Source organism: Cyprinodon variegatus, unplaced genomic scaffold (genome assembly GCF_000732505.1).
Source record: "Cyprinodon variegatus isolate N-32 unplaced genomic scaffold, C_variegatus-1.0 Scaffold1363, whole genome shotgun sequence".
In the NCBI taxonomy this organism is placed as follows: Eukaryota; Metazoa; Chordata; class Actinopteri; order Cyprinodontiformes; family Cyprinodontidae; genus Cyprinodon; species Cyprinodon variegatus.
In genome coordinates, this window is record NW_015151816.1 from 107,952 (window position 1) to 118,892 (window position 10,941).

The following is a 10,941-nucleotide window of genomic DNA, read 5'->3' on the forward strand; positions in this document are numbered from 1 at the left end:
GAGATAAGAATACACAAACAGACGGATAAACGGATGGAGGGATCGAAGGATACAGAAAAGATGAAAAAACAAATAGATCCACACATAGTTCCACACAGTGGAACAGAAAACATTTTTCTAAACATTTTCCCCACAAACCTGCTAAGCACTGAAATGCTACACCTTTCCAGACTGGATAGATCAGTTAAAAGACACCAATTAGAAGCTTGAAAACAAGTATTCATAGAGATGGTTTACTTTTATTTTTACATTGTAGACCAATACTGAAGGAATCCAAAAAAGAAATGACTAGCAAGCCTTCTTTATGCCAATAAAAGAGAATGAGATAACAGTCATGAAGATGAACATTTAATCTCCAATGTGCTGAAAAGTTTACCTTTACCTCACAGGAAAAAAATTCTGAAGTCACAGACAGACAATAAAAGGAAACACATTGGGACTACACACACAGTCTGACCCCACCTATTAATCTGTGCTAACCTTCTGCAAGCTATGGTCTGGTGCATCCCATGTTTAAGGCTCCATGTCTTTTTGAGGTGCAAGGAAGAGAAACTGATGGCATCTCAATGTTAGGAAGTGATAGCATTATTTTTAATAATGACCAAAAAGAGATCATCCGGATTAAGCAGAATGAAGAGTATCAGAGTTTGACAAATCTGAAAGAGTTAAAGAAAAGAAACTGGCCATCACTAAGCATGCCGAGGTAATTCTTGGTATGCTTAGTGAAGGTAAAAACTGTTGAAAAAAAGGAAAAAGTGATGACTTCATGAGGAAGAATGAAGGAATTTCCAACATGTACAAATGTGTTTGCAAAGGTTAACATAGAAATACTCAGTTTTCTAAGCTTTATCTATTATAGTATATCTTCTGAAGACGTGATGAGAAAAAGAAAAAAACATACAAAGCAATTATACGGGCATCAGAAAGTGTTAATGATATACTTAATCCTTTTTTCTTTTATTTGTCGGGGGGGAGGGAATTAACTAAATTCACGTCTAGGGTTTGTCAGCTGTGCGCAGCTGGGCTCTCATGATCACCAATCCTTGGTTACAATCCATAAAGTCTTTAATTTCACCTAATTACTTAAGTAATCTGGCTCATTTACCACTGCTTTTTCCTGACTAAGGTCTTCTTACCTGCCATCTGCTGCTCTGAATAAAGACAAGGAACATTTCTCCTGGCTGATACATTGTCTTTTCTGTTGCATTTATTGAATATCTGTACACAGCTCTAATAAAAAGGCACAAATGAGAAGTTACCTGACCTTAAACAAGGCTGGATCTCTCTTCATGTTCTTTGAAAGCTAAGTCAATATTTGAGAAGATGTACAAATTAGAGAAAAAAATCAGGCTCACACCCTGCAGGTTGTACAAAGAGACAGATTGCATCATCATTTACATCTAATTAGAATGAGGAAAATTATTCTTGCTAACCAACAATGTAAACACAACCCTTTTGAAACTGATTTGATGCAGGTGATTTTTTTTTTCTCCAGTTGCAGGTAGATCTTATAAAAACTACAAAATAATGAATACAAATTTTAATTGGTTCTATGCCAAATTTTAAATAGTCTTTTTTGCAAATTAAAAAATAATCTCATATATTAGTAGTATTTGTTTTGAGAGTGTAACAAGGATATATTAAATTAGCAGGAATAGAAATAAGCAGTAAAAGAAAAAAATCTTTTCATTTTCTAATCCTTGATGTTCAGAACGTTTAAGTCTAGCTCGTTTAGTTAGCAGGACTGATCCCTCTATTCCATTGTGCTTCTTAAAAGCCTTTTGTTTCTCTACAGCATTAATCTCAAACATCCCATTACACAAACGTATTCAAATAATCTTCTTAATAAATCTATATCAAACTATCTGCCTTACTTCAAACAAATCTGCCAAATTGTATTACACAGCCCTACCCTGCTGATAGCAGAGGCTCTGAGTTACTTATGATTACATCATAACCTAATATTTAAAGCCGATAGACTATAATAAATCTGGGTTTTATCCATTTAAATATGTTCAAAATCTAAAATTATTCACCCCATCAGAATCAAAGGTGGAACAAAGGGGCAGCAAAGAAAAATACCAGATTCATATTCATGTTTTTTGGGGGAGGGACAAATATGGGTATCTGGATATCAAATATGGATATATACATGAACATGTGGATATATGGATAAAATAAGGATATCTGCAGGAGGCGGAAAAAATGCAGGGAAGATCTGAAGCTGTATCAATACGTTAGCTAATGGAAGGAGATGCAGTGTATGCATGAGTGGAAATTGTGTGGAAATTAAAAAAAAGCATTTTTTTTTTTACAAAATGTATGAAGTTTGGTTATTGAAAATTGTTTTGTTTTGGTTAAGTTGAAAAGTGTTGAAATTGAATAAATTTTATGAAGCAAATGTGAAGTTATGATAGTGAGAACATAAATCACTACAGAAAAAAGAACCCAAATTGTTCATTTCTTATGTGAAGACTATGTACATAACTTTTGAATCACTTGGATTTTCTCTGTATAGCATGTGCTGACTAAGTATTTTTTCAGTTATTATAATAATATTAGGATTACCGTGTTGCATTGAAAGTGGAAAAAAATCCTTAGAGGGTTATCTGAAAGTGTTTTGGTTAAGATAAACATGCAAGGTATATACTGGTTGGAGGGTAAATGATTGACCTAACAAGGTAAAGCTGTGTGACATTCCACCAGACTGATTAGGATTCTGTCCCGTGGTATACAGGACAGCACAGTGGGGTGCAACATATACTTACTGACTTATATGGGAAATGCCATCTATAACTTGAAAACATGAAATCAAGACTATTGCATGAATAGGAATATCAACTCCCATTGCAGGTGCACTAAAATATCCAATCTGATGTTCCATAGTCTCACTCTGGCTTTAATTTACTACTCTTAGACCACGAACAGTAAGAAAACTATCATTAAGCTCAATAACATGTCACCTTAAACAAATACTAAAGATCTGAAAATGAAAGCCTTATTCAAACCTGATTTACAATATCAGGAAAATTACAGTCAGCTGTGTCAACACTGAAACTTGCTCTGGGTGTTTCACTGTCTGTAGCCACCTGTTCCCATTCAATGTCCAGCCAACATGTTAGATGGGCTTTTTATTTGACTATTTTATTTGGCCCAAATTTAATGCATAAATATGCTTTGATCTAAAACATTGTATTATAGCAACCATTAGCGTTTGACTATATATTTTGTGATGCAAGTTTAACAGAATATCTGATCTTATAGTGCAGTTTGTACTGATTTATAATAAGTCTCCATTTATAGACGGGTAACAAATAGTTTATAGATATGGTTTTATTTAGGTAGAAAATTTAGTAATCATCCATTATTGTATATTATGCATTATTAGGACTAGTGAGCAGTTTCTTCAAAAAGTGAAGAAAACTGCTCAACTATGAGTGCAATTATGGCCTGAGCATAAAATCTGTTTTTGAGTCCGTTGGTCTAAAGACAAGTGTTTAAAAACAGATGTCTACCATGATGAGAATGGTGTCTGAGAATGTTTTGTGTCCTTATTAGGCAGCAGCAGCTTGGGCTTTCGAGGGAGGTTACAGGACAAGTTGTGATCCACTCCACTGTTCTGCTTAAGCCTTTTTGCAGGCAAAAACAGTTTTTTCTTGCAGGATTGCTATTTAGTTAGCTCAACCAATCTTCCAATCAGTTTTTACCAACTTCCCTCTCCTTGCTGCAGCAAAGCATCCCAAAGCAAGCTGCTACAAAAAAAAACATATTTCACAATAGTGTCCCATCAGAGTAGTAAATCTCTGCAGCTCCTCCAGAGTTACCATGGCTACATCTTTGATTAATGCTAATCTTGCATGACCTGAAGGTTTGGACTGACAGTCAAGGCTCTGTAACATTGGGATATTGTTTTCTGGCATAAACCTCCTTTAAACTTCTCCAAAACTGACTAACCTGTCCGCTCTGTTCATCGTTTTCATGATGTTATTTATTACCAAATATTATTTAACAAACCTCTGAGGTCGCAACGGACAAGCTGGATTTATACTTACTGGTAGATCAAATAATTCAAATCAGGGCTCCATTAGTTGACTAATGGTGTCAAGTAATGGTGTCCGGCTGAAAATTGCTATTTATTTTGGTGTTTCAGAGTAAAAAAGGGTTCAAATAGGTTGTGCATTTCAGATTAGTTTTCTTTAAAAAAGGTATTATTTTTGCAAGGCAAGTAATGTGGTAGCATGTAGATAATCTGCATTATAGATAATTTTTGCTTTTTGGGTGAAAATAAAGCTGAAAATTATACAAATGTTTTGTATCAGTTTCCAGATTTTATAGAAAAAAATTCACAAAACTTTATTTTTTTTTTACTTTTCCTTTTTTTACTTTACTATATATAATGAAACCTTTTTAAACTTAACAATAGAATTACTTAAGTTTTTTTTTAATTACTTTTCCTCTTTTAAAACTAGCAGACAAGCAGTATCAGTCCACCAGCTGTCATGAGATAACTTTTATCAGGTTTCCACTGTTGACTGGTAGCTTTCTTTGAGTTGTGTTCCAGCCGAATGTCAGGCACACCCTCGTGCTTCAGAATGTCTCAGCCCACAGCGACTGGGGTGCAGTGGGTGGCTGTGGTCTGCATGTACAGTCAAAGGGCAGCCTTCCGGTAATGCTTTTTGCTAAAGATAACGTGTTCTACATCTTCCACTTAAGCCTTGTGGGAGGAATCTGAGCCAGCTTTTCTTTGTTGGAAATCAAAACAGGACTACTTCGGAGAACATTACCCATGGACACACAAGCACAACTCCCAACGCAGAGAGGAAAAAATAAGCTGCATTAACGCTGGAGGCACACCTCGCAGATATTTAGAAACACGAGAACGCAACTATGTGAAGTTTCTTGGAGATTACGCGGCATCTCATTGGATTCTCGTGATAAAAACAGTGCATTCATACACAGTGGACAACTGACTCCTTTGTAATATAAACACTCTGCTGAGGCTAAACATGGCACTATTATATGTTTGCAGAAAAGACTACATGACGGAGAAAAAGGATGAAATGCATACATTTTTTGCATCAGCTCTTCCCGGAAGACACTTTAAGGCCAAAATTGCAACACAAATTGAAAAGGGCAGTCTATGAGAAAATTTAGATTCTAGACCAACATCTATCTAGTTATATGTAGAAAAGAAATAAATAATAAAAATAAAAACTCACCATTGCGGGAGGAATCCTTGTTATTATCCACCTGTCTGAACGCTGACATGATGGCATCAGAAGGTAAGCGAGGGCTCTCTACATATTTAGGTTTCCTGATCGGACCTGCCGGCACCAACAGAAGACAAGAGTGACAATGAGAGAGACCATCCGGCAGAGACACTTGCAAAAGAGTAGAGACTAAAGGAGAAGGAGCATGTTCTCAGAGGATTAATATGTTCCAGATGGGACTGGGATGAGACGCAGCGGTGTCTTAGTTGGATAGTCTATGCACCACTCTGTAGTTCATATAAAACTCTTTCCTACACACACACACACACACACATACAGAAAACTACCCACATTGATAGCAGCCCTGGTTTGTCCGACAACCCTGAAAACTCTGCATGGCAGGAGACTTCCAGTTAAACACTTCAAGCTGGCTGTGGGAATGTAAACTAAAGCAGGAAACCACAACAATTAGCCTCTTAGTGGACTCAAAACGAGCTCAGAAGCACATGAACATTCAAAGGTATTATGGTATGAAAAGGTTTCATGTGTGTTTGTGTATCTTTGCAGGTAGTGTTTCAAAAAATGTCCCATTTCTGCTATAACTGTTACATCACATAGAGGGACTAGGGCCCAGGTGTGCTGATGTGAGAAAGATGATGTATCTAGGACATTTGCAATATCCTCTGAGGAACACGCTTTTGTTTATAGCGGTCTTGCAATAGGAAAGCATTTGAAAAAAGAAGAATCGGTCGCATACACAGCACTTAGTGTGACTTTTTCAAGACAGTTCTATATACAAACGATTGTAAAATGAGTGGTTACTGTTTTTTTTTTTAACTTTATAGACTCGTACCCTGAAAGATTAATTTAGTTTTTTCTTTTCTGGTCAAACAAAAATCTTCTGGAACAAACAAATGTTAACATAAGACAAAAGTAAACACAAGGTAAAGCAAAGTGCAGTTTCTGAATCAGGATTTCACATATTAAAGGAGGTTTCAAATGAGTTTGAAGAGTTTAGATTACTTTTTTTTTCTTTTCCAGTAAATGCAGTTACAATTTTTACGCTTCTTTTTAAACCATCTGGTACAAACCGTGTTTCTGGAATTTTGGACCGAGTTAGTTTGGATAGTTTTCTCCATTTTATAAATAAAATAATCCTTTCAAAATTGCTGCTTTAATTTATTAAGGTTATTTTCGTGTGACATTAAAATATATGGATATTTCAGAGCATTGAGGTTTAATAAGGAAAAACAGAGGAAATATGTAAGGGCGTGAATACTTTTAACAGCACTGCAGCAGCAGAGAGACTAAAAGTAAGATCACACGGTGAAGTGGTGGAAAAGATCCACCGATCCTTCCTAAAGGTCACTTATTGTTTATACAGTGAGATCCAAGAGGAAGATGAGTCTAAATATTAAGCCATAAAACAAACCATCACCCTGGTAACTAGCTGCCTTTTATGATCTTTTAAGTTCTCTACTTAAAGTGAAGCATTTCCTCTGCAAAAAGTAAGAATGGAAAAAATAAAGAGTCAGAAAATAACCTAAAAACAAGAGGTGGGGGCTTAAATGTATCCATAAATCCAAAAAGATACAACTGGCCCCGTTTGCTGCTCTAGCTTTGACCCCATCTAACCCAATCCAAACCTCCTCCTACAGACTGGTTATCAGATGACTGAATGAGTAACCCCAATCAAAAGATACAGCAGAGATGGGCCAAGACAGTCTTCCTCCATTACCCGTTTTGATAACCTGTCACTCCAATCTCAAAGAATTTCTGAGAATCGGGCTGTAGATAATTTCAAACTCCTGCAGCTTGATGCACAGTGCCATCTATGGATATCCAAGCTGAAATGCAAAGAGAATAACTTATTTGGCTGCAAACTGGTAAAGACAATGCATAAACAGAGTTGAGGCCCTAAAATCTTTAGCCAACCAGCAAAAACATTTTAACTTTAAGGGGATCGTAATGTAGGAAACTGATTTCACACTGTTGGGTTGGTAGAAACTCTGTAGTTCACCTGCATACATTTTTCTCCTTGAACCTCTCAGCATTGTAACCACAAATATATATGGATTTTATTTTGATTTTTGTGCTAAGAAAAAGTAGAAAAAATTCGTGAAATGAAAGTAAAGTAAAAGCATTGCTCAAAATCTTTTGTGTTTTGTTAAGATTTTTAAAAAGGGGGGTGCTTCCTTGTATTTAGACCCCCTGGAGTCAATACTTTGCAACTACCGCAGATAGGGTAGACCCCAGCGAACTTTACTTGTAGAAACTGAATGTTTCGCTGTTCCTCGATGCAAAATAGCTAAAAGAAACAAAATAGAGGCATATAATTCTAACGGGTATATTACTCTGGCAGTTGGTCTCACTCTAGGGTCTTGGATTGTGGGATCCTGCAAGGAAGCTTTCTGGGACCACTCTTATATGGCATCTTCACAAATAATTTACCATTTCTTTTGTGTAAAGCGACTGTACAAATGTATACTGATGATTCCACACTGTATTACAGTATGCTTCAAAAAATGTCTGAACTGGACAATGATTTGTCAGCTGAGTTAAATTTGGTTTTTAATTGGATAAAACAAAAATAAGATGGTTCTGAATATCTCTACGACCAAATCAATAATTTTGGGATCAAGTGATAAACTGTCATCTACACCAAAGATGAGTTTGAACTTATCTGGGGAACCTTTAGAACAGGTAGATAAAGTAAAATTATTGGGCATAATAATCGATAATCAGCTGTCATGGGCAGAACACATTGATACCATAGTGAGGAAGATGGGTTGTGCCATCTCAAAGGTGAGGAAATGTCTTTCTTATGTCCCTACAAATATTGTGGAGCAGGTGGCTAAATCAGTTATTTTATGTCACCTGGATTATTGTGCACCTGTATGGTCCTCTGCATTTAAGGGTCAACTAGGGAAATTACAAACTGCTCAGAACAGAGCTGCAAGGTTGGTTTTACATGGTTCCATAAGAACAAACACCATCAGTATGCACCATCAACATTCCTGATTAATGGTAGAGTAAAGACTGGCTTACAATATAACAAAACTTTCTTTTCTTTCCAACCTGTTTTCTCATATAACCAAATTGTCAGATGTGATCAGGTTCATTCTTATGAGACAAGGTATGCTAATGTTGGTCAGATAATGTTGCCATGTCCAAAATCAAATGCCTTAAAGAGAGCAGTTATTTATCGAGCCATCAGTTTTTGGAATAATTGCTCACTGAATATACGTGAACTGAATAGTGAAGTATCTTTCAATTATTACTTGAGAATGCACTATTAAAATTTTTGAGTAGTGAATTAAGATATTTATTGTTTGAAAGTGATAATTAATGTAATAGATATGAATGCAATAACTTATTCTAAATGATTTCTGATGAGATCTATAATTAATGTCTATAATGTGTGATTAAGTGATTTTTTTTTTTTTGTCTTGTGGACCCCAGGGAGACTAGCTCGTCCCACTTTGGTGACAGCTAATGCGGATCTTTTTTAACAATAAAAGTATCAAAGCACAGTTTCAGTTCAATTTAGGCATGGATCTTGACTGGGCCATCCTAACACATGGATATGCTTTGATCTGAAGCATCCCACCTAACCTATGGCTGTACATTTTAGTTCATAACCTAATTAGCCTCTGTGACCCTCTGTCTGCATAGCATGATGCAGCTGCCGCCATGTTTCAAAATGGAAATCTTGTGTTATGCTTTCCACACCACTCATTACTTTTGCATGTGGGCCAAATAGGCTCTAAAATGGGTCTCATCAATCCTGAGCAACTATTTTAAACAGCTTTCCTTCAAAAAAGGACTTTTAATGCCACACAGTCATTGAAACTGGAATTATAGAATACACAAACAATGGTATAAAATAAATGAAATTAAAATCCAGGACTGTGGATTTCTGCAGCTTATCCAGAAAATAACCAAGCAACACTCTGCCGTTTATATTGGTCTTAATGCTGCTTGTTCACTAATTCCTACTAAATCTAGCATCCATCAGGCCTTCAACGAAGAGCTGCATTTATATTATGATTAAATGAGATGAAAATAATTCCTCAAGCTAAGACTAACTTTGGCTTATCACAATTAATAAACCCAAGTTTTTGGTCATGATAAAAAAAAATATTCAAATAGTGGACAAAGTATGTCCTAAAATTCTGTGTTAATTTTTGGATGATTAGTCACAAGCAATTATTCATGAATCAAATGCCTTTACCTGTACTTATACGAAATGCTTAGATCAGGTAAATATTTTAAATGGCAAAAATGACGCCTAATATGCTCCACAACTTCACTGCAAAACAACAGGAGGCATAGTTGGAGTAATCTAAACCATACGCTGAAGTTCATATTCAGTTTACAAAAACTCCAGAGGATAAACACATTTAATAACAAACATGTGGCCTGCTATTAGGGGTAATGCTGAGCCACTAAGGACTGAGGAGGTATCACAGACATAAAAAGGCCTTCTGGCAGGACTCTTGATGTCCAACTATCAGAAAAGCCTTCCGTCTTCCATGAAAATCTCATTTCTAGATTTTAACAGGGTGCCATTACCACTCTGCCCTTTTAGATAGAGGCGGTGGAGTATAAGTGATTGTGGTTCATAACAGGCATGAAAAGGTCATAGAAATGGAAGCGCCAGATATATGACCTCTGAAGGGCGAGGACAGACAGGCAGAATGAGACGCAGGAACACGTTTATCACACCCGAGGAGGACAATCCAGGACAGCTCTCTATCCATGAGTACATATTAGTTGTACAATCTAAAATATTTTGTATTTTAATTTGTTCATTTTCAGACTATAAAAGTGTACGATAATTGAAAGCCATAACCTTCATACAAAGAAATCACAGCCCCACCCATTTATTTCCCCTCAGCAACAATATGTCAAACATTTTTTATTATAGTATCATCTAAATGTCTAATAAATGATTTAGATCATCAGCAGTGAAGATTTTTTTTTTTTAAACCGGCCCTTAAAAGCCAGACATAACACACTTGGATCCAAATCTGTGCTCCTTTCTCACACCTCCAGCTGTTTTATGTTTTAAAATAATTTCCTTTCCAAAGCTATATGCAACTTTAGGCTGGTAGCCATTGTCTTGTAGGCAATTCTTGACAATGCACATTATCTCAATGAAATCATATATTCACGTCTTTCCTATTTTGAAGATTAAGTTAAAAAAAAAGTAAGCTCTCCATGCTGTTATAATTAGTGTTGCACCGATACTGAACTAAAATGGTGGCATTGGTGAGTACCAACAAATAGGGCACCAATACCATTTTGAGAGTCAAAAGTTTATTCAACTATTGTCACCCATTCCAGGCAGGCAATAAAAAGTTCTACTGGATTCACTTTGTAATAGTCTTTTACCTGCTTCACAAAGGTAGGCAGCAGCTTGACAAAGCCATGATGGCAATTATGTTACATCCAAGTAGTATGCAGTTCTTCATTTATACACACGTGCATCAATTTCAAACAGATGGTTGGGTATGGTATCAGTTAGGGGTGTAAATAATAATCGTTTTGTATCGATGCATCGATCCAACAGCCGACGATCCGATGCATCGACACGTCCGCAAGATAATTGATTCATTTTTTTTTTCCTCCGGTCTATTTTTATCCATTTGCTCCTGGGCGTAATTCTCCCTCCCGTGCTGCGGTGGCGCTAAACCTAATTTGCCCTCCTACCTCGCTTCCTGGTTAT

General features: G+C 36.3%; 1 protein-coding gene across 2 annotated transcripts in view; it reads right to left on the reverse strand.

Annotated features, from left to right (window-relative positions):
* Positions 1-10,941, reverse strand: part of tanc1 (tetratricopeptide repeat, ankyrin repeat and coiled-coil containing 1) — a 123,196-nt gene that overhangs the window by 65,126 nt on the left and 47,129 nt on the right. For both annotated transcript variants that reach the window (XR_001482157.1, XM_015402538.1), the window contains exon 4: positions 5,220-5,324. Coding sequence is in view for 1 of the 2 variants with exons in the window: in XM_015402538.1 (XP_015258024.1) it covers positions 5,220-5,324 (105 nt within the window). In the remaining variant the exon portion in view is untranslated. The remainder of the gene's footprint in view (positions 1-5,219; positions 5,325-10,941) is intronic.